The sequence below is a fragment of the Hyperolius riggenbachi genome, chromosome 3 (assembly GCF_040937935.1).
Source record: "Hyperolius riggenbachi isolate aHypRig1 chromosome 3, aHypRig1.pri, whole genome shotgun sequence".
In the NCBI taxonomy this organism is placed as follows: Eukaryota; Metazoa; Chordata; class Amphibia; order Anura; family Hyperoliidae; genus Hyperolius; species Hyperolius riggenbachi.
This window is the reverse complement of record NC_090648.1, coordinates 462,127,242-462,153,109: the sequence shown is the minus strand read 5'-3', so window position 1 is coordinate 462,153,109 and position 25,868 is coordinate 462,127,242. Positions and strand designations below refer to the sequence as shown.

Sequence of the window (25,868 nt, the reverse complement as noted above, 5' to 3'; positions counted from 1 at the left end):
ATGGCTCATTTTACTCTGGGAGAAATTTCCTTATTTGTAGGTTTTAATTTTTAAGATTTTCGCAACAGTTCCTCTTGAAGTCAGTCCTCACCTATGGAGAGGGAAGGCTTTGGATCCCATAGCACCTTCCCGATTCGCTCTCTCCATCCCACCACCAGTCCTGGTGAAGTTTTTTCACCAGCTTTGTTCCTCCTCAGAAGTACTCTCGCCCCTGAATGCTTCCAAAGACGAGCGGACCCGTACTGCACACGCACGGGTCTGTGGTCGCACATGCACAGTACGGCCGCGACCATCAGAATCACTCGGATATGCAAGCGCTTTTGAAGCCTGCTGAGGAGTCCCCAAGATGTGAAATTTCAATGGAGACAACAGTGGAACAAGGGGATGAGAGGACCGGGGAAACTATGGGATTCAGAGCATTCCTTCTCCAGAAGGTAAAAACTTTTAATCAAAACTGAACACATATACAGATAGCATACGTGCAAATGATAAGCACAACTTTTATTAAAGTGGACCTGAACTCAGAACTCCTTTCTGCTCAAAAACTATACACAAGAGCATAATAACCTTTAGAATCTGTACTCTAAAATTATTAAAATAAAAAAGCACACCATTCTATTATGTTCTCCTGGGCCCCTCTGTGCCGTTTCTGCCACTCCCTGCTGCAATCCTAGCTTGTAATTGCCAGTTTTAGGCAGTGTTTACAAACAAGACACATGGCAAGTGATGAGCCTGAGGGGGTGTTGAGAGGGTGTGTATAGCTTCTGCCTATAACAAGCAGAGCAGCAGATTCCTGCCTGAGCCCGACAAAGCCGTCAGAAGAATGAAGAGTAGACTAGATAGAAATAATACAGCCACTGTGCAACTAGGAAAGGCTGCAGTAAGACTACATTAGAACAGGTATAGGAACTTTATAGGATAGAAGAAATTAAGGCTGAAATATTTTTTTACAGAGTCCCTTTAAACAAAACATTTCTTTATCACAGCTCATACAAAACATAAAATAGATCTGCACTGTGTCTACTTCATGATTCATGGAAGCAGACATACTGTTTACAGCCTGTGCTTTCAAAATTGCCTTATCTGCCATAAGCAGTCATGTGACACAGGGGAAGTAACAAATTACAACTAGTGATTAGACACAAATGAGGAGGAATTACACATGCTAAACTCTTTAAAGGACCTCTGTCACGAAAATCTTAAAATACATGTAAACATACAAATAAGAAGTAGGTTTCTTAAAGAGTAAAATGAGACAGATTACTTTTCTCCTATGTTGCTGTCACCTACAGTAAGTGGTAGAAATCTGACATTACCGACAGATTTTGGACTAGCCCATATTTTCATGGGGACTTTTCAGGGTTTTCTTTATTTTCAAAAGCACTCAGGGCCCATTTACACTTAATCAGTTGGCGTGCGTTAGTACGAGATTTTTCCATAGCAGTGCATTGTTAAAAAGATTTCCATTAAGACGTGTCAAGTGTAAAGGGTCATAGGAAAACATGGGCATAAAGAGCGGTGTGGCTACACAGCCGCATCGCAGGTGTGCTGAAACATGCACAGCAATGGAATAGTTTCCACTGCCCGCATGTCGTGTGGAGTGGTGCAAAGCAATCCAAGAATCTGCAACATGCAGCAGATTCTCGCACGGCTGCGTCCCATCTCCTCAATTAACTTCCACATCGTGAGATGCGGAAGTGGCGCTGCCGGCAGCGGAAGTGATGTGGCTAGGTAGCCACATTTTCATCACTAATAAATGGAAACGGCCAATACTAATAATAAAAAAAAAAAAAAAAAAACACTGTTCTTTCAGTTATACCTGAGAGCATCTGATTAATGCATCATTTCAAATTTGATATTAAAATGGCTACTGAACTGGAGCTTTAGGGCTGTGGTGTCAGAGCAACTTTTGGATACCCAGAGTCGGTGGTTTCAATAAACTGAGGAGTTATTTTTCTTTTAACCAAATCCATAGCCTTTGTAAAAATTAGGCTAAGGAGTCAAAGCAATTCTGGGTACCTGGAGTCTGTTTCATAACACAGTCGGATGATTTTTGTACTGACTCCACAGCCCTGGCTTTTTTTTTTCCCCCTCCCCTCAAACAATCTTGATTGAAGAGGTCAACAAGGAAGGAGAAGGAGCAGAACAATGCACCAAAAGTGGAATAAAGTACAAAATGTGCACATCACATAAAAACATATTGTCGCTGGCTCATAATGAAACTAGCCCTAGATAAAACCAGATAGATGCAGCAAATAGTCTATAAGTATAGGCAACCAGGAATAAAAAAAAAATAAAAAAACAAAAAAAACAGAAGAACACAATCAAAAGTTGAGTACAAAATTCAGGGCTGTGGAGTCGGAGTCGTGGAGTCGGGCAATTTTTGGTGCCTGGAGTCGGAGTTGGGGAAAAATGCACCGACTCCGACTCCTAATGAATTTGTAACTGTAATTAAAATAGAAAATATGATCAAATGTTCTATTTCTCAGATGAAAGTCATTAAAAATGTATATATACAGTATATATACAGTAATAGCTGTGCTTAGTCTACAAAAATGAAATAAACCAATCAAAATTAGTTACTTGTGCTGCTTCAATAAAGCAGTCCCCGTATTTTTAAAGTCAGATATACATATCTGATTGTGACTGTATATATGAAGTGTACACAGGAATCTCTTTTATACACTAAACATCTATGCTGTAAGTATAAAGCCTGATGTGTAGCCGTGTCACTAATAGAGATGGTCAACGAGATGGAAATAATTCTGCATTGATGCTGATTTATGCAAATGTATGCACTCCCTTTGCTGATGAAATCAAATAATTTGATATGTTATTAAAATTTGGTTTGGTGACTACAAATTAAAGGGAAACTGAGACGGATGAAAAGTAAAGTTTTATACATACCTGGGGCTTCCTCCAGCCCCCTTCAGGCTAATCAGTCCCTCACTGTCTTCCACCACCCGGATCTTCTGCTATGAGTCCTGGTAATTCAGCCAGTCAGCGCTGTCCGGCCGCATGCCGCTCCCACAGCCAGGAACATTCTGTACCTGCGCAATAGTGCTGCACAGGTGTAGTATGCTCCTGGCGGCTGAGTGTGTGCATGCGCACTACGCCGGACTGGCTCAAGTACTTGGACTCATAGCAGAAGATCCAGGTGGTGGAGGAGGACAACGAGGGACTGATTATCCTGAAGGCAGCTGGAGGAAGCCCCAGGTATGTATAAAACTTTAATTTCATCTGTCTCAGGTTTACTTTGTTACACAGTAGTACTATACTCTACATATGCACTCCCCACATAGCTGCAGGGAATCCACTGAGAATGCTGTGCACATTGAACACAGAGGTGTTGTCTGTTTACAAACTCCTCATTCCCCTGCAGAGTACCTGCACATCATTCTTACATGTACCCACACTTACATTGCCTAGGGCCTGATAGATGTTCTTTGTTCCGGTTTGTACCTTTTACAAGTACTCTTACCAAGGACTAGTTTTAGTCTAAAGGGAATAAATATAGTAGTCTACATATCCTTCTCACTTCAGTTGTCTTGTAAAATTCCTAAGCGTTGGCAGTTAAGAGACGAATTTCATGTTACATACTTTTAATCAACAAAATTGTAATATGCAAATTAGAGGAGTCGGAGTCGTGGAGTCGGAGTCGGTGGAATCCTAAACTGAGGAGTCGGAGTCGGTGGATTTTTGGACCGACTCCACAGCCCTGACAAAATTGACAGTCTTTTTTGGCGAAAGGGGGGGGGGGGGGGTAAAGACGACGACAAGATAACAGCAGCATATATTCTAGATTTTTTTTTTTTTCCCCCTTAAAGGCAAAAAAAAAAAAAAAAAAAAAAAAAAAAAAAAAAAAAAAAAAAAAAAAAAAAAGTAAAAACATGTGCGAACATACACAAATAATCCAGAGTACAATGAGCCATAAATTACTTTTCTCCTATGTTGCTGTCACTCACAGTAAGTAGTAGAAATCTGACAGAAGTGACAGGTTTTGGACTAGTCCATCGCTTCATTGGAGGGGGGGGGGGGGGGTTGAAGAATTCCCAGGGATTTATTTACTTTCAAAAGCACTTAGGGCTCTTTCACACTACAGCCCTTTGTCAGCGTTTCAACGCAAAGTTGAAACTTTGCGTTGACCAAGGTAAAATGCAAGTCCATAGACTCATTTCATACCAGACGCGTTTCGGTACATCGCACCCAGAAGCATTTTATCGCCTGGAATCTGCGGTTTCCCTTCGGGTCAATTACTACCGTCGTTACCCAGCGTCGCACCGCAGATTTCCGATGACACGCTGCAGCCTATTCAATGCGTGCAGGAAAACTGCTCCTGCACGCATTGTAATGTGAATGAGCCCTTAGTGAATGGCAGTAGCCCTTTCCAACTGCCAAAAAAGCTGTAGGGAGCAGGGAAGCTGGCCAGCATCTTTGTTTAAATCATTATTTAGGGAAGATCTTTCTAAGGAATAAAAGCCTTGCAGAGAATCCCCTATGAAGAGATCGACTAGTCCAAAACCTGTCGCTTCTGTCAGATTTCTGCTACCTACCGTAAGTGACAGCAACATAGGAGAAAAGTCATTCATGGCTTATTTTACTCGCCATAGTGCCCCTTTAATCTAATAAAAAGGAGCAATAACCACAGCCCTGGCTTTAATCTAGAACTATAGACAGATTGCTAAATATACTAATAGATTAACTTATGCAATGGCTTTAGAAGATGTGCCAATGCTTTCCTATGGGCCTGTTCACAAGTCCGCACTACATACTGTAACAGTCCCATGTATGTGTTGTGCTGAACACATACATTAGCACAACACACTTATGTTCAATGATCTTCAAAATGACTAAGGCAACTTTCATACAACAGAATTTGTGTGCGTTTTGCGTCTGTGCAAATTTGCATTCACTGCACATCTAATTTGTGCGCCTGGCACAAGGCATTTCAGAAGAATTAGTACATCTCAGCCTGTGACATATGGAGGAGATGACAACCACAGTAAAGACAGGAGGACACAGAAGCGGACCCCTGAAAGTGAAGTAATTCTCTCACTCTAACCCCCAACCAGCTCCTGCTCCATTAAGTGACACACTGTCCTCCCTCCTCACGGGCAACACGTCACTGGCCTCTAGGCTAGCAATGTGTCTGTAGAGCACTTGGCTTCAAACTATTGACCACAAAGATCGAGTCCCAATCCATGAGGGTGACAGTAGTTGTACATGCGTATGAGGCTTCATTGTGTCCAGCCAGTCTAATATAAACAAATCCTATAAAGATCTTATTTTGCGACTCCCACCTGTAGCAGAGTATGAATGATGCCCCTCTAAACATAGTACAGTATACACGAGTAATAGATTTTTGCCAGGAAGAGAACGATTGACCAGATAATGGATTACTTAGGTGCAATGTCAACTGTTCTTATATCAATCATTACCAAGAATTCCTGTTTTATCTCAAACTGAACTGTTGAGATACAGCACCACATCAACTGAGAGATTTCAGCTGAAGCTGCCATGATGCAAGGGTGGGTGGGAGCCAAACATGATGGGAAAGATATGGGGTGCTAACCCAACGCTCTGCCAAAATAAGTCATCCCTCAGAATAGATGTAGAAGAAAGGATCCGCAAACCAAGACAGGTTGAAGTGAAAAAGGCTTGAAAAATTTATTTGAAAAAATCCACAAGATATGCAATAAAAACAGGATCAACTGACGCGTATCGGGCCTACCATCTGCCCTTAAGCCTTTTTCACTTCAACCTGTCTTGGTTTGCGGATCCTTTCTACATCTATTCTGAGGGATGACTTATTTTGGCAGAGCTTTGGGTTAGCACCCCATATCTTTCCCATCATGTTTGGCTCCCACCCACCCTTGCATCATGGCAGCTTCAGCTGAAATCTCTCAGTTGATGCGGTGCTGTATCTCAACAGTTCAGTTTGAGATAAAACAGGAATTCTTGGTAATGATTGATATAAGAACAGTTGACATTGCACCTAAAGTAATCCATTATCTGGTCAATCCTGTTTTTATTGCATATCTTGTGGATTTTTTCAAATACATTTTTCAAGCCTTTTTCACTTCAACCTGTCTTGGTTTGCGGATCCTTTCTTCTACATTTGTCCTGCTGGGGCCTGGCTTGCCTGATCCTGCACCGACTGGTATGATGTCTGGGGGTAGAGCGTTATGAACTCTCTTGCTGCTTATCCCTCAGAATAGGTTTCCAGTTCAGCATTAAGAGCGCGTTTACACTTGTGCCTCCCACAAGCACTCGTTTCAATGCGAGTACACATGCAATTCCCACTACCCGTCCCATGCATTCTATATACATACGTGTGATTTCAATAGACTTGATTTCCTCCAAATTTGCATATGGGGGGGGGGGGGGGGGGGACAGCAGAATTGCAAAAATGGAAATGGTGCTTAAAGGACATCTAAAAGTAAGCAGAAAAATGGAGGCTGCCGTATTTATTTCCTTTAAAATAATACCAGTTACCTGGCAGCCCTGCTGATCTATTTGGCTGCAGTAGTGTCGGGATAACACCAGAAACAGGCATGCAGCTAATCTTGTCAGATCTGACAGTAATGTCAGAAACACCTGAACTGCTGCATGCTTGTTGAAAGTCTATGGCTAAAAAGTATTAGATGCAGAGGATTTACAGGACAGCCAGGCAACTGGTTTTGACCAAAAGGAAAATATGGCAGCCTCCATATCCCTCTCACTTCAGTTGTCCTTTAAAGCTAGGTTTCCCACTAGGGTATTGAGTTTTCTGTAAAAACAATTGCAGACAGGAAAAGTTGCATTGTACATTATGTGCGTGTTACAAGTCATGTACTGAGGCAAATAACTATGCTACACTGCAACTGTAAGTGCATATGGTGTACGGTACATCACTGCATGTGTTATACCAGTGATGGCTAACCTTGGCACTCCAGCTGTGGTGGAACTAAAAGTCCCATGAAGCATTGCAATACTCTGACAGCTCTAAGCATAATTCAGGGAGGCAGAGGCATGATGGAATTTGTGTTCAGGTTCCTCCGCACACCTTCCATAAGGTAAAATCAAAAATTTTAATAATCATAAAAATAGCAAAAAGTAAGGCAGCATGAGAGCCGACGCGTTTCTGACCACACCGGGTCCTTAGCTGTTATAACATGCTACAGACCAACTTAAAAAAAAAAAAAAAGGGAAGGTTCAGGGACGATAAAAAAAAAAAAAAAATCTGCATCCACTCACCTGGGGCTTCCTCCAGCCCGTAGGTGCCCTCGGCGCCGCTTCACAGGCTCCCGGTGGTCTCTGGTGGCGCGCCCGACCTGGCCAGGCTTCTTCTGCGCTCCAAAATGCGCCTCACGGCGGCGCGCTGTCATCGGATGTCCTTCGGGCTGTACTGCGCAGGCTCAGTAGTTCTGAGGGCACCTCCTACCTGCCACGGGCTGGAGGAAGCCCCAGGTAAGTGGATGCGGATTTTAATTTTTTTTTTTTTTAATCGTCCCTGAACCTTCCCTTTAAATACCCAGAGGCCACGTCCCCTATCCACCACACCTATAACAGTAATGGTAGTGACCCTACCAAGAGAGCCCTGCAACTGAAGATCCAGAAATACCATGGAAGTGGGATGTGTACAGGAGGTAAAGTGTAAGTTGATACTATGGTTTAGATAAGAGACAAATTAAAAAAAGTCAGTGGCCTGTCCAAATCAGCACGAAATAGTCGATATAGCGACCATACAAGAGTATGGGCTGGTGCACACCGAGCGGCTTTTTGGGCGTTTTCAGATCCGCTTGCGGCTGCGGATCTGCTTGGTCAATGTATCTCAATGGGGTGGTGCACACCAGAGCGGGAGGCATTTTGCATAAACGAAAAATGCCTGGGTGAGGCATTTTTTGGATTTCGGATGCGTTTCTGCCTCAATGTTAAGTATAGGAAAAACGCAAACCGCTCTGAAAAACGCCTGTTCAGAGCGGTTTTGCCGGCGTTTTTGTTACAGAAGCTGTCCAGTAACAGCTTTACTGTAACAATATATGAAATCTACTATACTGAAGACCGCAGCAGCAATCCGCAAAACGCCATAGAAAAATAAAAAAAAGTGTTTCAAAATCTGCTAGCATTTTGCGGATCTGCTAGCGGTTTTTGGTGTGCACCGGCCCTATGTGTTTGGAGAACACATTCTCATCCAAAAAGAGTTTGATGGAATTTGTAGTTTTGTCACAGCTGGAGTGCCAAGGTTAGCCATCACTGTGTTATACCAACTGATCTGTCGCACCGCTAACGTGCCAATGTGAGTATACTATTACAGTATTATAATTTCAAACGTTTGATGAAGCTTCACAAAACTTATAAGCGTGGAATATTTCATATTCTGACTAGTATACTTACCGTATATACTCGCATATAAGCGGACCCTCCAACTTTTACCTGAAAAGCCAGGGGAAAATGATTGACCCCCATATAAGCCGGGGGTAGGAAATGCTGGATTGGTGCAGGCGCTTGATCCCCCCAGTGTGCCCCAGTATAGCTAGTAAAGTGCCCAGTATAGCCAGTAATATGCCCAGTAAAGCGCCCCTTCCCCCCCCCCCCCGCTGATATTACCTGCTTTAGGCAGCGGCCGCTTCCTAATCAGAGTTCCCCTCTTCATCATGCGCACGTGTATCGCCGTTACCAAGGAAACCGCTCTTTCCTGCCCCCTGCATCGTCACAGCAGCAGCGCCAGGCGCGTTGCTGTGATACACTTACGGTGTGCGCATGATGAAGAGGGGAACCCGGATAAGGAAGCGGCCGCTGCCTAAAGCAGGTAATAGCGGCCGCGGAGGGAGGGAGCGGACCACTACCCACGACTTGCATACAAGCCGACCCCCCAACTTTTGGCCCCCTTTTTGGGGGTCAAAAATTCTGCTTGTATGCGAGTATATACGGTACTACTTTCTGTAACTTCCTGATCTGTGCAATGCCATGACTGATACATAAGAAGAAACCCACCCACAAGAATCCCTGGTGAAATAATATTCAAAATGCATCAAATTTAACAGTTTCACAAACATTCTCGTTCCATACAACATGAAGAGTAGCATATAGCTCCACATGCAAAGTGCAAAGGTTGCCTGACACGCGTTTCACGTCTAGACAGCTTCCTCAGAGGCATAGATGCATACAATCAATTCGACGAAAACGCCCCAGAGATCTGCGATGCTGTCACGCGAAACCCACATCGTGTGTCCCTCAGTCCAGATGTGTGGTAACCCTGGTGTAACACTACAGCCCACTGACTACTGCTTTGGCCCCGCCCAATGTACATTTTTCATCCTGTCCAAATGACAGTCGATTTTCAAAATTGGCTGGACATTTTTTTTGAGTGGGTGGGTGTCACGATTTCACGAACGCCATAGCGGCAAGCGCATGTAAATGCGCCCAAACTATGATCTGGAGAGCCCCTTTAATTCATATGCCTGGCTTTTAGAAACTCAGCGCTCTTCCATCTCACCACCCCTGCCCTGGGGGATGTGAGGGAGTGTTTATACTTACTGAAAGAAGCCCTTTAAGCAGGCCATACACTGGCTCGATTCCCGGCCGTTTCGACAGCAGATTCGATCCTGGGATCGAATCTGCTGCCAATCGTTTGCGGTAAACGCAGCCGCCGATCTGATTTACTCCCGAAATCGGATCGGTCCGTCGATCGCGCCGTGCGGGAAATTACCCTCGATCGCCCGTGGGTAAAGTGCGCGTCGCTAGCGGCGGCCGATCCAGTATACATTACCTGAGGCTGGCTCCCGGGCGTCTTCTCCACGCTGCACGGCGCTATCCATCCCGGCGCTTCCTTTGTCACTGCAGTGACCAGGAAGTTCAAATAGAGGGCGCTCTATTTGAACTTCCTGGTCACGGAGTAACACAGGAAGCGCCGTAATGGAGCCGGAACAGAGCCGTGCAATGCGGAGAAGATGCCCGGGAGCCAGCATCAGGTAATGTATACGGGGGGGGGGGGGGGGGGGGGGGGGGGGACAGGCGGCAGGAGCAGCTCAGCAGATGGTGAATCGGTTTCAGGCTGAAATCGATTCACAATCTGTTTGCAGTAAAGGCAGCCATACGATCCCTCTCTGATCAGATTCGATCAGATAGGGATCTGTCAGCTGGTCGATCTAATGGCACATCGACCAGTGTATGGCCACCTTTACCCTAAAGCCAGACCATCCACACAGGAAAAATGTTATCTATAAGGATTCTCCAGGAAGTTTCTCCCATCCTAGTTTAAAGATAAGGAGAGGAACAGATCCCCTCATAAACTCATTAGGACCCATTCACATTCCTGCCTGTCCTGAGAATACCCAGAGACATGTCCCTGGCTTAATAAGCTTTTGATATTTCATTTCATAGTAGTCCATAATTCCAGGGCTGTGGAGTCGGTACAAAAATCTTCCGACTCCAACTCCTCAGTTTCTGAAACCACGACTCCAACTCCGGGTACCCAAAATTGCTCAGACTCCGACTCCACAGCCCTGCATAATTCGATGGATATTGCGGAACAGTTTGGGCCCAGCGGTCCACAACTCACAGTGCGCCATGCAACCAGCGCAGCACACCTGAGACGTTAATCGATCACCTAGTCATCTTCCAGCCTGAGATATCGATTACATATTATTATTATTATTATTATTATTATTATTTATTAGATTTATATAGCGCCAACATATTACGCAGCGCTGTACAATAAATAGGCTTACAGACAATGATAACAGGGTTGACAGAACAATACAGGTAACGGACCATAGATACAACAATACAGGTAATAGCAATAAGATACACAACACAATGCAGATAATAGTACAATGCCAGATCATAAACTGGAATGGTAGTGGTAAAAAATTACCAGTTCCAAATTCTGGGTAAAGTGCACACAGTCAAGTATGATACACAAGGGAAGAGGGCCCTGCCAAAGGCTTACAATCTAGAGGGAGGGGCTGGTGACACAAAAGGAGGGGGTGCATCAAGAAGTTATTGGCAGAAAGGATTAGGGTAGTGTCGAGTTGATGTAGGCCTCCTTGAAGAAGTGAGTTTTGAGCGCTTTTTTGAAGGTGTTGAAGGTGGGAGCAAGCCTGATGGGCAGCGGGAGAGAGTTCCACAGGATAGGGGCAGCTCTAGTGAAGTCCTGCAGTCTGGCATGGGAGTGCGAGATGCGTGGGGTGGTTAAGAGGAGGTCGTTGGAGGAGCGAAGTGGGCGGCCAGGTGTATATCTGCTGACCAGGTCAGAGATGTAGGTTGGGCAGGACTTGTGTAAGGATTTGTATGCCAAACATAGGATCTTGAAGTTGATTCTGAAGTGAATTGGAAGCCAATGAAGGGATTTGCGTAGGGGAGTTGTGGAGACAGAGCGGTGGGAGGAGTAGATGAGTCTGGCTGCTGAAGGCAGGGAAGGTGGCACTCCAAGCGAGTTTGATATCGATTGGTTCAGCGCATGCTGACGGAATGTAAAATTTTGGGTTTTATATGATATGTCAGATATCCGCTGAGTTATGGCATACTTGGAGAAACTGCCAATTCTGTCCCTCAGACAATAGGGGCGGACTTCAGCAGCCTGAGGTCAGATTGTTAAGGGTGAAAACCTCTCGTTACCATCCACACCCTCTGGCAGGGAAAGGGTTAAAACTGACTGACACTCAGCCTGGAGAGAGAGACCCCAACCATCCTTTAACATCACAGATTTGGGCTGGATGATAAAAGAATTAATACCCATGTCACAGAACTTTCCAGAATTGGACTACATATCTTCTGTGGGACTTATCGCAAAGGACACGGTAACTTGACAAACTGCTCAGACTGTAATCCGCTATTTTCATATTGAACCCTTATTTCTGTATCCATTTGTTTCTATTGCTATATTTTGTTCTGCATTATTTTTTTTTTAAATAAAAAAAATTGTTCGTCTAAGTGCTGTTCTGAAACAAATCTCCGCCAAAAGAATTCACATCTTCAAAGAGAGACATGTTACCATAACTGTTTTGATATTAAATATTGTTTTGCTATCTCTAGGAAGGTTGTCAGATTAACCCTTTTTCCTACAGGATTTAGCTAGAGTTAGAATTAGTGCATTCGCACGCTTTATTGCGGATTGGTGGCAGCAACCTGGCCTCTATATGAGAGCACAGATTGTATATACAATTGAAATTGGACTGTGTGTGGACTCACCAACCAATCCAAAAGGTTACTTTGCCTGCAGTTCTGACTGCCTTCAGGATTCCCTCTGGGTCTGAGGCTTTATGGTAAACTGCAGCAAAGGGAACAGGAATTGGTGGGTGGCTGCGCATACGTCACAGTGGGTACCTAATTTTCACAACCAAGTTCAAAAGAAAACTGGAGCCAAGTAGTGAGAAAGCTACCCCCAATAACCAATCATTTCTCAGTTGCTATGGCAAGCATACAATAAGGCTAGATACACACTGACCTGTTGCATTGCATGTCCGGTATCAACAGGATCGCAGTAGAGGGGGAAAGTCCATGCAATGTGATGCAGTTTCATCACTGTATGCAACTAATCAGGCACGATGTCTGGTACCACACAGCATGCCTTGCTTTACACCAGATTCTACCGCAAAGCTATAGTGCTGATGTGAACGCACTATTACAGTATAATTTCATTGCGCTTGCCATGCGATTGTATTGTCCGACGCAATGTAATGCCCCAGCGTGAACCTAGCCTAAATCATAACATTAACAATTGAATGATCCAATTACACTGAATAATGCAAATTTGCCATTTTAGCCACAAAAACCCTATTTGAATAAGCTTTTCATGGCTCTATCACACCAGAAGGATTACACTGTAGTTGTGGCTATTGAGGCAGGGAATAGATTCATGCCAGATTTAAAGGATCACTCATCATGCCTTTATTAACACTGCTTACAGCACATCCATCACTGAATCAAAAGAGGGATTCTGGCTGGTTGTCCTGGGCGAGCGCTCCGTTTCTGCTCTTTAACCCCCGCTTCTTTCTACTACTTTGCTAAAAATCAACCCACGCATGTTCTCAAAAGCTAAAATAAAGCCTTTTATGGTTCTGCTAAAATAACCGATTTTCAGAAGGATTGATCACTTTGATCTAGCTTGCCTGAAATCACCTGCTGCATGAAAGATCAACTGAAAACTTCTGATCAGTTTTTAGAATTAACTCAAGTAAAAACAGCAGTGTAATGAAAGTCAGAAAATTTAGATCAGACTTGCTACTAATCTTTTTTTACTTCCAATTTAATTAGCATACAAATCTGATGGAAGAAAATATGCCATTTGCAGAAAATAATTGTTGAATCAACTTTTAAATTACCATTTTAAGATTAATCCTGCAGCAGTCACAGGAATAGGACAGTATTGTTTTACTTGTGGCCATAAAAAAAAAAAAAAAAAAAAAAAAAAAAAAAAAAAAAGTAGCCACTTCTACATTTTCACTGTGACCTAAAATTATGAAAGTGCTTCATAAGAGTCCTCTCTGCTGCTGTGAAAGCAAAACCTGCCTTGACTGCAAACAAATTATCAGGTCAGAGAAGCAATGTTAAACATGGTGACACGTTGGATGGTTCTAGCTGAGGCCGCCAGTTGGGGGGACTCCGCCAAGAAGCTATTGTATGTATAGCTGCCCCTAATCCATCAACGAGGGACTGGCCTGGCAGAATGCGTTCGGCAGAGGGCCTAGATCTGCTCACCCTGCCCATACTGTGCCGTTGGCCCTCCCCCCAACACAATAGAATGTACTGCTAGCCTACAGGCTAGAGACGTGTGTACAGATCTTCACCAAACTGTCACCCTAGGGATGGAGTCTTGATCCCTGTTGGCGATGGTCCTTGTATCTGTGTACAATCACCTCACTATTCTCTTGTCTGAGCAACTTTCTGGTCTCATCTGTTCCAGTGAGAGGTCCTTAGCTAAAAGCTGTGTACACAACAGGCATAATAGACTTGATAGAGTGAGACAACTTTCAAACACAAATCGTGTATTAATACTAGGCTTGAACGATTTTAGGAAAATATTGCATTGCACGATTTGTCAGAAATTGCGATTCAGATTCACAAATTTCAATACACAATGGATCAGCACAATGATGGTGAGCGAGTTCCCCCGGTATCGTTTAGCCAGTGTATAGGTGCCACAGGACAGGTTAGCCAGTGTATAGATGCCATAGCCTCCAGATCCCCATCACCACTGCATTTACTTGCTCCGCTCCCCTGCCTGCTCGCAGCCCCCTCAAGTAACTTCCAATTACATTCGGGATCACCACATTGTATTGCCGCGCAGTGAGCCGCAGGGAAGAGGCAACGAGTGTTGCCCAGTAACGGTGACCGCCAGGAAGTGATACCACTTCCTGGTACAGGCCTAGAAAGCTTGCCGCCCTGCAGCTCACTGCGCGGCAGTGCAATGCGGCGAGCCCGAATATAATAATTGAAACTTACTGGAGGAGGAGGCTGCAAGCAGAGGAAGGGAGCGGAGTTGACCAGGTACCTGTGGCAGCGGCGAAAAACCGCCATTTTGACGATCCCAAGATCATCATTCCCCTGATTGCGATTTTCAGTTATAAACCGAAAATCATTCAACCCTAATTAATACAGTAGACTAAAGTTTGTTACACGACACAGGCAGGGATCAGCTGATTCCAGATAAGTGCTTTCTGGTTGCTCGAGACTCAAATGTTAAAAATAGGCTAAGCTAATACAGTACTATACCCCATTCTATATACAAACCATGAACTCTATTATATGTTAAAATACTGTAATGGAAAGTATATTAACCGTCGGTGAGCCAAGGAACCCAGTCTTTAAGCATGCCAGAGCCCCCAAACAGCCCAAGAAGTTCACCACCAAGTCCTGCTGGCGATTTGTGTTGGTTGGATTATTCCCAGATATCTGGGATTCTAGCGTAATTCTTATACATGCTCTGGCTAAACAAGTAAACTTTATCCTTCAAGGTTGCTCAACACCTGCTCCATATATGAAAACATGTATCCCCTTGTACAGAATGTGTTATTCAATTATGTATACTAGGTTTCAACATTCCAGCAATATGTCCTGTTTAAGAAGCATATTAAAGGTTCACAATTAGCTCCTTTACTGAATTTCACTCAAGCCGTGTACATAGGACTGAATGCACAACCTACACATGGAACTTTACTTTAGTAACAGAAAAGTTAACAAGATTAGAAAATCTATCCTAACCTCCCTGGCGGTAAGCCCAACACAGTGTAGAGTTAGCCGGCGCAAGGGGGGGGGGAAAAAAAAAAAACACATGGCCAGGGGAGGATTTTTGGCTATAAAATGTTATTTATACCCTTCAGCTAGCACTGCGCTAGCTAAGTATGCTCCCCAAGTGCCTCCGGTACCCTCTGATCCCCGGTGGTATACATACCCCCCAGGGATCCCGCAATGGCGCAGCCTCCCAATCAGCTCCCGGCTAAGCTATGGGCAGGATCGGGACTGCGCATGACGTCATGTCCGATCGTTGCCATAGCGACAGTGAAGCTGCTAGGAGAAGCTGCGGCTCTCGTGGGATCGCGGACGGGTAAATATTACCGGCAGCGATCGTTTGGGGGGGGGGGGGGGGTTGCTGGAAATCAGAGGGGACCGGAGGCACTTGGAGGGCATACTTAGCTAGCGCAGTGCTAGCTGAGGGGTATAAACATTTTATAGCCAAAAATCCTCCCGCAGACCCAGTCATTGAAACTGTGTAACGCCAGGGAGGTTAATATTAAAGAGCAACTCTGATAACAGCAAGGACTGATGTAACCCAGACAGCCGATCTCTTTTTAGGCAAACTTGCCTAAACTGACATCTACAAACCAATAAAGACGTTTTAGACTGCTCAGGGTAGGGTGGACATATGAATATGGAATTCAGGAACCAGTCTGTCCAATTTAGACATTTCTGGACATTCCATTCAAGTGACTCAGAGCACCTCTCATGGGTATGCCTTTAAGACTCCGACCAGCACTGCAAAGTTCTAAAGATGGATACCTTTCTGTAGCTTTTGCTCTCATTCATTTGATGCCCGAATCGCCATTCCTCACAGAATAGTTTGATTTCAATTTAAAAATTGCGGCTGCCATCTTGAATATGTTATAACTTCCGGGTCACCCCTGTCTTCTGTTAGAGAAGTGCATCACTGAATGAAGCAGGAAGAGGAAGTGACACGCATGGCCATTGCAAGAGGCTCATCCAGAGGGGTCATAGCACAACTTTGTTGTAAGTGGTCAGGCTTAAAGGCATGCCCATGAGAGGTGCTCGTAGTCCCTTTAACTTGCCTGGCGTTCTATTAACCAGCTGAGCGGTCTGGACGAGCTCAGCTCGTCCAACACCGCCAGCGGCTGCCGCTCAGGCCCTGCTGGGCCGATTTTGATGAAATAAAAAGCAGCACACGCAGCCGGCACTTTGCCAGCCGCGTGTGCTGCCTGATCGCCGCCGCTCTGCGGCGATTCGCCGCGAGCAGCGGCGAAAGAGGGCCCCCCTAGCCGCCTGAGCCCTGCGCAGCCGGAACAAAAAGTTCCGGCCAGCGCTAAGGGCTGGATCGGAGGCGGCTGACGTCACGACGTCGGCTGACGTCGATGACGTCACTCCGCTCGTCGCTATGGCGACGATATAAGCAAAACAAGGAAGGCCGCTCATTGCGGCCTTCCTTGTTTATTCTGGGCGCCGGAGGCGATCGGAAGATCGCCTCCGGAGCGCCCTCTAGTGGGCTTTCATGCAGCCAACTTTCAGTTGGCTGCATGAAATAGTTTTTTTTTTATTTAAAAAAAACCCTCCCGCAGCCACCCTGGCGATTTAATCAGAACGCCAGGGTGGTTAAGATCGCCAGGGAGGCTGCGGGAGGGGTTTTTTTTAATTAAAAAAAAAAAAAAAAAACTATTTCATGCAGCCAACTGAAAGTTGGCTGCATGAAAGCCCACTAGAGGGCGCTCCTCTGATCGCCTCCGGCGGCCAGAAGTAACACGGAAGGCCGCAATAAGCGGCCGTGTTTCGCTTACCTCGTCGCCATGGCGACGAGCGGAGTGACGTCATGGACGTCAGCTGACGTCCTGACGTCAGCCGCCTCCGATCCAGCCCTTAGTGCTGGCCGGAACTTTTTGTTCCGGCTACGCTGGGCTCAGGCGGCTGGGGGGACCCTCTTTCGCCGCTGCATGCGGCGGATCGCCGCACTGCAGCGGCGATCAGGCAGCACACGCGGCTGGCAAAGTGCCGGCTGCGTGTGCTGCTTTTTATTTGAGCCAAATCGGCGCAGCAGGGCCTGAGCGGCAGGCTCCGGCGGTACTGGACGAGCTGAGCTCGTCCATACCACTCAGCTCGTCAGACCATTCTAAAATTACTTCGACCCAAACAAAAAAAAAACCTGATCAACACAACTAACATTTTTTAATATTGATGCATTATGTAATGCAATACATTTTTGGGGGTACCTGGAGTAGGAGACTTAGCAGTCAGATGATTTTTGTACCAACTCCACAGCCCTGCAATAAATAGTACACAGGACTAATTTGCAGTGTGTAATTTCTGAAGCAGAGTTGGATGCGATTCCACATCCTGAAGCCCAGCACCCCTATAACCACTAACCTGGACTGGTGGGCAACTGGAAAAATTTTGACTTGGGGCAAAAATCATCCAACTCCGACTCTGCTGTCCGTCACAAAAACACCAACGGAGGTGGATGGACACAGTGGATTGTGCACCAGATCCATTGTGATAGCTTACGTTTGCTCCGCTGGTAAGTTGTCTAAAAGGAGCTGCACCAATTATTTTTAAGCTGCTGCATCTCCTGTGATTTGAGCAGCGTTAGCTTAGGGGCACTGATCAAGTATAATTTAGGGAAACTCGCACAATTTTGTGCTCATATGCTGGTTTGCAGATAGGAATTGGACGAATTGGACTTGGGCAGTAAAACTGACCACAGACATAAAAATACTTTTTACCAGCTGTTTCATAAGCCTTTTTGGTGAGAATCGCTACTGAAATGCAATCTCTCACCTGACAAAACCCTAGGCATTAAAACTAACTTCCCCCTAAACTGTCCCTACTACACCCCAAAATGAGTATAATGGCAAATAACAGGATACAGGCATAAACATGTGAAGCTTTAAATTGAGTTTTATTCCTACCCCCCCCCCCCCACTATATATTTTCTCTATTGCTACTTCACTCTTTCACCATCATGGGCACACACCAGAGAGTCGTCATAACTACAGGGATGGAAGTCCTTGTGCCAAATTTAAGCACTACAGCCCAACAGTTCAGTGCCAGCCATTCTACTGGTCTTTAACCTCCTTAGCGGTATGCCCGATAGTGTGTCGGGCATTCCGCCCGATGGCCCCAGGAGTCCCCCATGCTTAATTAATTTGATCTATTTGCGCCAAAACCTTTAGCTAGCACACACATTCAGCCCCGCCCCAAGACAGTTAATAAATTAACACCCCCCCCCCCCGGCTCCAGCGATTGGCGCAGCCTCCCTTCACAGCTCCAGTCTTTATGGGGAGGATCGGGTCTGGGCATGACGTCATGTTCGATCCACCCCATAGTAAAGAGCGGAGCTGACTGGGGAGGCTGCGCAGATCGCTAGAGCCATGTATAATCGGGGGAGCAGCAGCGACACGTGTACTAGCTAGATGTTTTGGAGCCAATAAATAAAATTAAATTAAATTAAGCTGGGGACAGAAATGAGCAAAACCTGAGCGGCGTAACGCTCAGGAGGTTAAGCTATGTCCTGTTGATTACAACCCCCCTCAACACATGTATAGCGATGAAGCCGGCACCAAATGTATTCAATGCTCTTTTATTGATTAAAGTTGCTTGTCAGCCATCATAGCAACGTTTCAGAGCTACAACACTCCTTTTTCAAGCTAAGCTGCAAGACAAATACATATACAACAAACTTCTTTATATACTCTCATGGTGCAGTGTCACACAACCTATCAGAGGGGGCCCACCCTAACGGTGGACCTGATGGGTAACCATACAGGTACTCACTGACTGGATCACAGCATAGAAACCACCTCTCCTATCCTTTAAATCTATTGGTCTGCATCCCAATGCGGAAAAACTGCTGCATGTTCCCGAAAATTGGGATGCGGACCAATAGATTCAAATGATAGGAGAGGTGGTTTCTATGCTGTGATCCAATCAGTGAGTACCTGTATAGTACCCACTGCACCATGAGAGTATATAAAGAAGTTTGTTGAGTATGTATATGTATTTGTCTTGCAGCTTAGCTTGAAAAAGGAGGGTTGTAGCTCTGAAACGTTGCTATGATGGCTGACAAGCAACTTTAATCAAAAGAGCATTTAATACATTTGGTGCCGGCTTCATCGCTATACATTGGAAATCGATCTGGGGGTGCTGCCAGATCTAGCCGAGGCACATACAACAGCAAGCAGAGGAGGTGCTACACTACTTTGATTATAACCCCCCTCAACACACATTTTTATCTTACACTATGGCTTATTTACTTTTATGCAAATAGTACTGCATATATAATAAAAAAAAAAAAAAAAAAAAACACACTTCTGCTTTTGCAGGCTTTTATATTCTTAATACAAAGACAATTGTTACAAAAAAAAATAGATCTAAAATGTAAGCTAAATCTCTGAATTAAAATGAAAATGTATTCATTACATATAAATTGACCTCAAATACAAGTCAACTACCCTCATAGTTGGAGGTCATGTATGGGATAGAGGATTACCCATTACTTTAAGCCCCATCTACACCATGCCATATTGCAGCGATCCGGCGGCTCGATTAGCCGCCGGATCGCCTCTTCCGCGTGCCCGCCGCGTCCCCGCTCGCGATTCCCCGCCGGCGCCGCTTATCTCCCGCACGATTCCCTGCCATTGTCCCCTCGCGGGGAGCGAGCAGGGAATCGGCGGTGCGGAGATCCGTCCTGTCGGATCTTATCGAGCCGCATCAGTGGCTCGATTGATAAGGAGCATCGCGGCCGCATCTACTCGTGTAGATGCGGCTTAAGGACGTGAGCAGATCATACATCTCCCCCTCCCCTCCCCACCCAAATGGAGAAGTGAGGAGCATTATGCTACTGCCAATACATCCCTCTTGGATGCTGCTGACTCACTCAGGGTCTTGAAACAGTCTTCTGGGTCCCTGTGCTGCTGCATCATGTGGCCTTACTGTGAAACTTGCCTTCCTTTTGCTGAGGAAAATCTGAAACTAGATCAGCAAAGAGCTGGTCTGTATTTGTGTTAGTTTCTTCTTGAGTAAATTATAAGCGTCCTGCAAAATTGATGTACTTAATGATCTGGTGTTTTGGATTTTGCTCTCCTATTGCATCTGCAGAAGGGAGTCATTTATCCTTCCCTACTCCACAGAATGGACCAGGCTGCTCAGCTGGGAGCCAAACAGCATCTATCTAGCGATCCTTTCTAAACGATAATTTCCGACAATAGGAATTTTAAAGTGTATAATATGTGTCATCTTGCAGCACACCATTTATAGCAAGGATAAGACTTGTCTATGCTTCTGTGCAACATATTGATTGGTCTGAATTTCCAATACAAAAAGCAAATATTGTATTCCACAAAGCTTTCTTCAGTGATCCACCATATACTAGAGATGTAAACTGAAATTCCCCAAGACAAGATGTAAACAAAGCGAATTAGCAGCGATTTAGGGGTCAATTGTGCTTTATCTAAATAAAGTTATATACTTATTGGGTGTCCCGATGTCTGCCTGAAGCCCCGCGCCCTAGCAGAAGAGGTCACAGGCACTTCTCTGATTGGAGCTAGCTAAGCACCTATGACCTCTGCTAAGGGCGGGGCTATGGGTGGAAAAAAAACCCCACAAATCGATAGCACAGTAGAGTTAAAAGTGCTTCCAAACGTCCATGAATGGTGGTCGCAATACTTGCAGAAAGCGCTTGCATAAGGTTTACAAACAACATGGCTGCTGTCAATGTATCACAGGAAGAAATAATCATATTCTAAGCTGTTTGCAGATAGATATGTTGTGTAAAATATCTAAACTTCAGATAAGATATATAGACAAGTTACTTGTTATAGTTAGTTATTCATCTCGGATCCGCTTTAAGGGCTCTGCCTGTGACATGGGAGACCAGGTTTGAATCCTGGCTAGTGTCAATACCTATTCAGTAAGGAGTTCAAGGCAAGACTCCTAACACCGCAGCAGTGCGTTACCATAACGCTACACGTTACAGTGTGATGCTAACGTCACACTGTAAACGTCGCTTTGACTTCTTATTGCAGTGCAGTAAGCTGCGTTATAAGACTTTACAATGCAGCTCCGCAACATCCAACTGTTAACCTAGCCTGAATAACAGCATTTGTCACTTGCACATGTTCTGAAACACTCACTTTACAACAACTCTGTTTACAACCTGGTATGACATTTGATGCATAAATGAATCACTGGTGTCAAGTCACCAATCTTCTCACAGTCCTGGTGAAATAGCTCTGTAACATGACTAATTCAAGAGTTTGTGGAGCTTCTGAGGAAGTGCACTGCCCCATGAAATGTGTATCAGGCAATGCTGCAAGCCATTTGAATGCCACTCCCACCCAAAGTTTACATGCTGCATGCTACAAGTGTTTGTATCACATTGTTAAAAGCAATATACTGTACTGCCAATATACTGTACTGCCTGACCTAAACAATTGTAGTGATTACCTAAACTGTATGTGCACAAAATTACATTTTTATCCTGCACTAGTTAAACTTTTTTTTTGAGGTTTTAATGCTAACTGAATGCATCAGTGAGGTGATCATGTCCTGAACCCATGTACAAATATGCTATATTTAAAAAAAAAAAAAAAAAAAAAAAAGTATTGTATTCCATCTTGTGCCTTGACAAAGGGGACCCTTTGTACAGGTTTGTGAAGCTGTGGCCACCTCAGTCCGCCCCTAGCTCTTGCAGTGGCGACCTAATAGGCTGTTGCTGCACTGGTGATGGGCTGCGACAATGCAGATGGGCTTGTCCAGAGCTTTGGATAAAAATGGCAGGGGTGATCTTGCCAATGGAGAGGGCGGAGTTTAAGTCCTCTAATAATTATGGGCATATGGGTGAGTTACTTACTGACATCCACCAATGGCCAATAGCGGGCAAACTGAGCCACCTGAAGGAAGCCCCAAGTACCAATTCTTTACCTCCCCTCAGGTTCTCTTAAAGGACCAAGTCTCCCCCCCCCCCCCCCCCCTCCTGATCACTGTGATCAGAAGCCAATAAAAATGGCTACTGACCGAGTAATGGAGCTCAGCCGTCTATCCCTCTCCACTGGCATCCTTCCATCATCAATCAAAAAGGCTGTTGTGACACCACTACTTACTACTAGATCCCACAGAATACCGCCATGTGCCACTTCTCCCATTTGCATCCAGATTACTTGCATGCCATACATGCTGAGCTAAGACATATCTGCTAACTCCCTGACTGATAAGTTCCAGTCTGGCTTTTGCTCTATTCCACAGAAACCGCTCCTACTAAAGTGGCCAATGATCTGACAGCTAAATTCGAAGGCCATTATTCCATACTCCTTGAGGTCATCAGCATCTGATACTGTCGACCACACCTTACTCCTACAGATACTTTCATCTGTAGGAATAAAGGGCCTCGCTCTCTCCTGGATATCTTCCTATCTTTCTGGAAGGTCTTTCACAGTCTCATACTCCAATCTACTTACACATCCTTTGCAGGGGGTACCTCAAGGCTCTGTCCTTGGCTGCCTCCTCTTTCCCATATACATGCACACTCTTGGCAACTTAATTCATTTGGTTTTCAATACCACGTACATGAGGGCAGCACAATGGTGTAGGGGTTAGCACTTGCAGCCTTGCAGCTCTGGGTACCCAGTTTGAATCCCAACCAGGGCACTATCTGAACAGAGTTTCTATGTTCTCCCTGAGTCTGCTTGGGTTCCCTCTCAGGGTCCGTTTCCACTACTGCGGTGCGATTGACAGGAAAATCGCGGCAACAAATCCGCATGCGGTAGCGTTGCCATTTCTATGCGGATTTTCACAACGCGGTTTTAACCATGTCAATGCCGGCAAGCATCGACATGGGTTTTTAAGTGGAAACACTGGGAAAACCGCAAGGCTAAAATGCTTGCGGTTTTCCTATTTAGTTACATTACCGACAAATCGCGTGCATCATGCGAATTCTGATGGGTCTGCCGTGCAGATTTTTTTCTGCACGACAAACTGCACAAGTGGAAACAGTCCCATCCACTTGTATTGTCTATGCGAATCAGCATGCAGATTCGCTCTAGTGGAAACGTGCCCTTACACATCCCAAAAACATACAGATAAGTTAATTGGCTTAACCCAAAATTGGTCCTAGACTAAAGGCCCATACACACGTCGGACTTTTGCGAATCCGACGTGTGTATGGGCCTTTATGATACACTACACAATACACAGACATGGCTATGGTAGGGATAATATTGTAAACCCCTCTGACAGTTAAGTGAGAAAACAAATACTTTGTACAGTGCTGCAGAAGAGGTCAACACAATAATAATAAACAACTGTACCTCAGCCACAGACCTTAACTCCCTCCTCACGTGTTCCTGACTGCTTGTCTACTACATCCCCTTTCATGACCTCTTGCTTATTAAAACATAAATATGAGTAAAACAGAACTAATGTCTCCACTGTTTCTGTTCACCACTCTGCCTGCTAACAATAAATGTTACTAAACCCCACTATAACTTCAGTTCTCAAAGCATGGTGCTTAGGGGTAATATTTTACTTCTCTTATTCCTCAAATTCACTCTCTAAACAGCTGCTGTCATCGCCAACTCAAAAACATCTCACATCCAACCTATTTTCACTCAAGATTACAACTAACATGTTAGTACGCTTTCTTATAATATCTTGTCTGGACTATTTTAATATAAATTACACACTCTCTCAAAATTCACTTTTTTCCAACAAGCAAACGCTCTAGCTTAGGCCCTCTGGTAAAGTTGTACTGCTTACTAGATTACCTAAAAACACACTGCCTCTAGTTATGAATATTGTATACTACCCCACCTCTTGCCCCCCCCCCCCCCCCCCCATTCATTTAGATTGTAAGCTTACAAGGACAGGGCTCTCACCTTTTTGCATCCTGGAATTTGTCATACATTATTCATGTGACATTTGTCACTAATTACCATTTCCATATTTTGCACCAATTCTACATATTGATTTACATCATTGTCCATATCGGGTTATACCTTTTGTTCTTACTTTGTACAGCACCACTAAATATTTTGGGGCTTTGTAAATCAATAGTAATGTGTACTGTAACCTGCTGCAGAAGTACTGTATAAATACTTACTATATTAACAGTGCCACAAAATATGCTGACACTTTATAAGTCAATAATAGCAAGAAGTTTAGAATCAGGATGACACCAGTTATTGGCCAACTTAAAATAAGAAAGCTTCCGGCTGTAAAGCCTTCGTCGGCCTTCAATCCTATCTAGTAGGGATTAGACTGTGAGCTCTTCTGATGACATTTAGTGACATGACTATGTACTCTGTCACATGCAGAAGGTGTCAGTAGTATGTAAATAAATAATATACAAGGATACCAAACTATGGTAGGGATTAGATGGCACCACATCAACAATATTAATTAGGTTGTGAGCTCTTCTACAGAGAGCTAGTGACATGACTATGTACTCTGTAATGTGCTGCAGATGTCAGTGCTATATAAACACATAATATGATATGCAGTACTAGGACATTAGATTGGTAGGGATTAGACAGTGAGCATAACAATAGTTATAACTCGTAATTAGAGAACCACAACAAATACTGCTAATTAAGTGTATGTGTTGAGGGGGAGGGGAGATGGTGTGAGACCTATTGTGCACCTCCACAATGACATTCCTCTGCAAGTGGTGACAATGATGACGTTGTCATGGGATATAGACAGCCTCGGATGTACAGAGGGCTGGGGAGGATACAGTACAGCCACAACACAGCTAAGGCACAGAGGACGTAATAATGGGGAATGGATCAGCCGCACACGCCAGCCAGTAAGAGCGCCATTGTGGATGCTCTGCGGCAGGCTGGGGGCCCCTCCTATCGGCGGCCGCCCGGCTACCCACTGAGCCCATAGAGAAGGCCTGCAGCCTCCATTCCGCCATCACCACACCGGGCTGGCGATGGAGGGGAGACCGAGGCCCTCTGGAGCTTGTAGTGCCTGACAGGCCGCCCAGCGCCGGGCACTCATACATATATATCGATATGCAGATCACAGCGACCTCTCCCCGCCCCCCGCTACTCACCATCAGCTCAATGGTCTTATCCTCTATCACTGAGTCCGGCTCCATGATTCACCGCACCGACACCCTTCCCCCCACCCCGTCTAACGCAGCAACAGCGAGCGGAAGCTGGACGCAAGCGGCAGGGGATGCACGCTCGCTGGGAAGGAACGCGGTGACGTCGCGGGTCACGTGACGGCTGATGGTGCAGAGAAGGAGAGGATGATTTATAGCGGGGAAAATGGCCGCGGCGTAGAGAAGCGCCTGTGACCGTCCCCAGCGTTCAGTGCTGAAGGGAGGGGCGGTGGTCTGACTCTGCCAGGCTAAGCAAGCTCAAAGTGCGCCCTCACAGGGTGGTTCAATCAGAGAGGGGTACCCTGTTGTGATGAGCAGTCATTTTTTTATTGGGGGGGAGGGGGGGGTAACCATAGCTCCCAACTGTCCCTCTTTTGGAGGGATAGTCTCTCTTTGGGAACCCTGTCCCACTTTCTTCCTGATTTGTCCCTCTTTCAGGACTGATGTACAGATTGAAGTAAATATATGTAATTTTCTACTGAAAAATGTGTTTGACTAAACTTGATTCCAATCATTTAAATTTATATATTTCTTATTTTTAAATGTTAATATAAAGGAAAAT

The 25,868-nt window shown here is 45.0% G+C and overlaps 1 protein-coding gene across 1 annotated transcript in view; it reads right to left on the bottom strand.

Annotated features, from left to right (window-relative positions):
* Positions 1–25,384, bottom strand: part of LOC137564271 (F-box/WD repeat-containing protein 11) — a 94,290-nt gene extending 68,906 nt beyond the window's left edge. Inside the window, exon 1 of the mRNA XM_068277928.1 lies at positions 25,256–25,384. Within this exon, the coding sequence (XP_068134029.1) occupies positions 25,256–25,300 (45 nt within the window). The 5' untranslated portion in view covers positions 25,301–25,384. The remainder of the gene's footprint in view (positions 1–25,255) is intronic.
* Between the last annotated feature and the right edge of the window lie 484 nt (positions 25,385–25,868).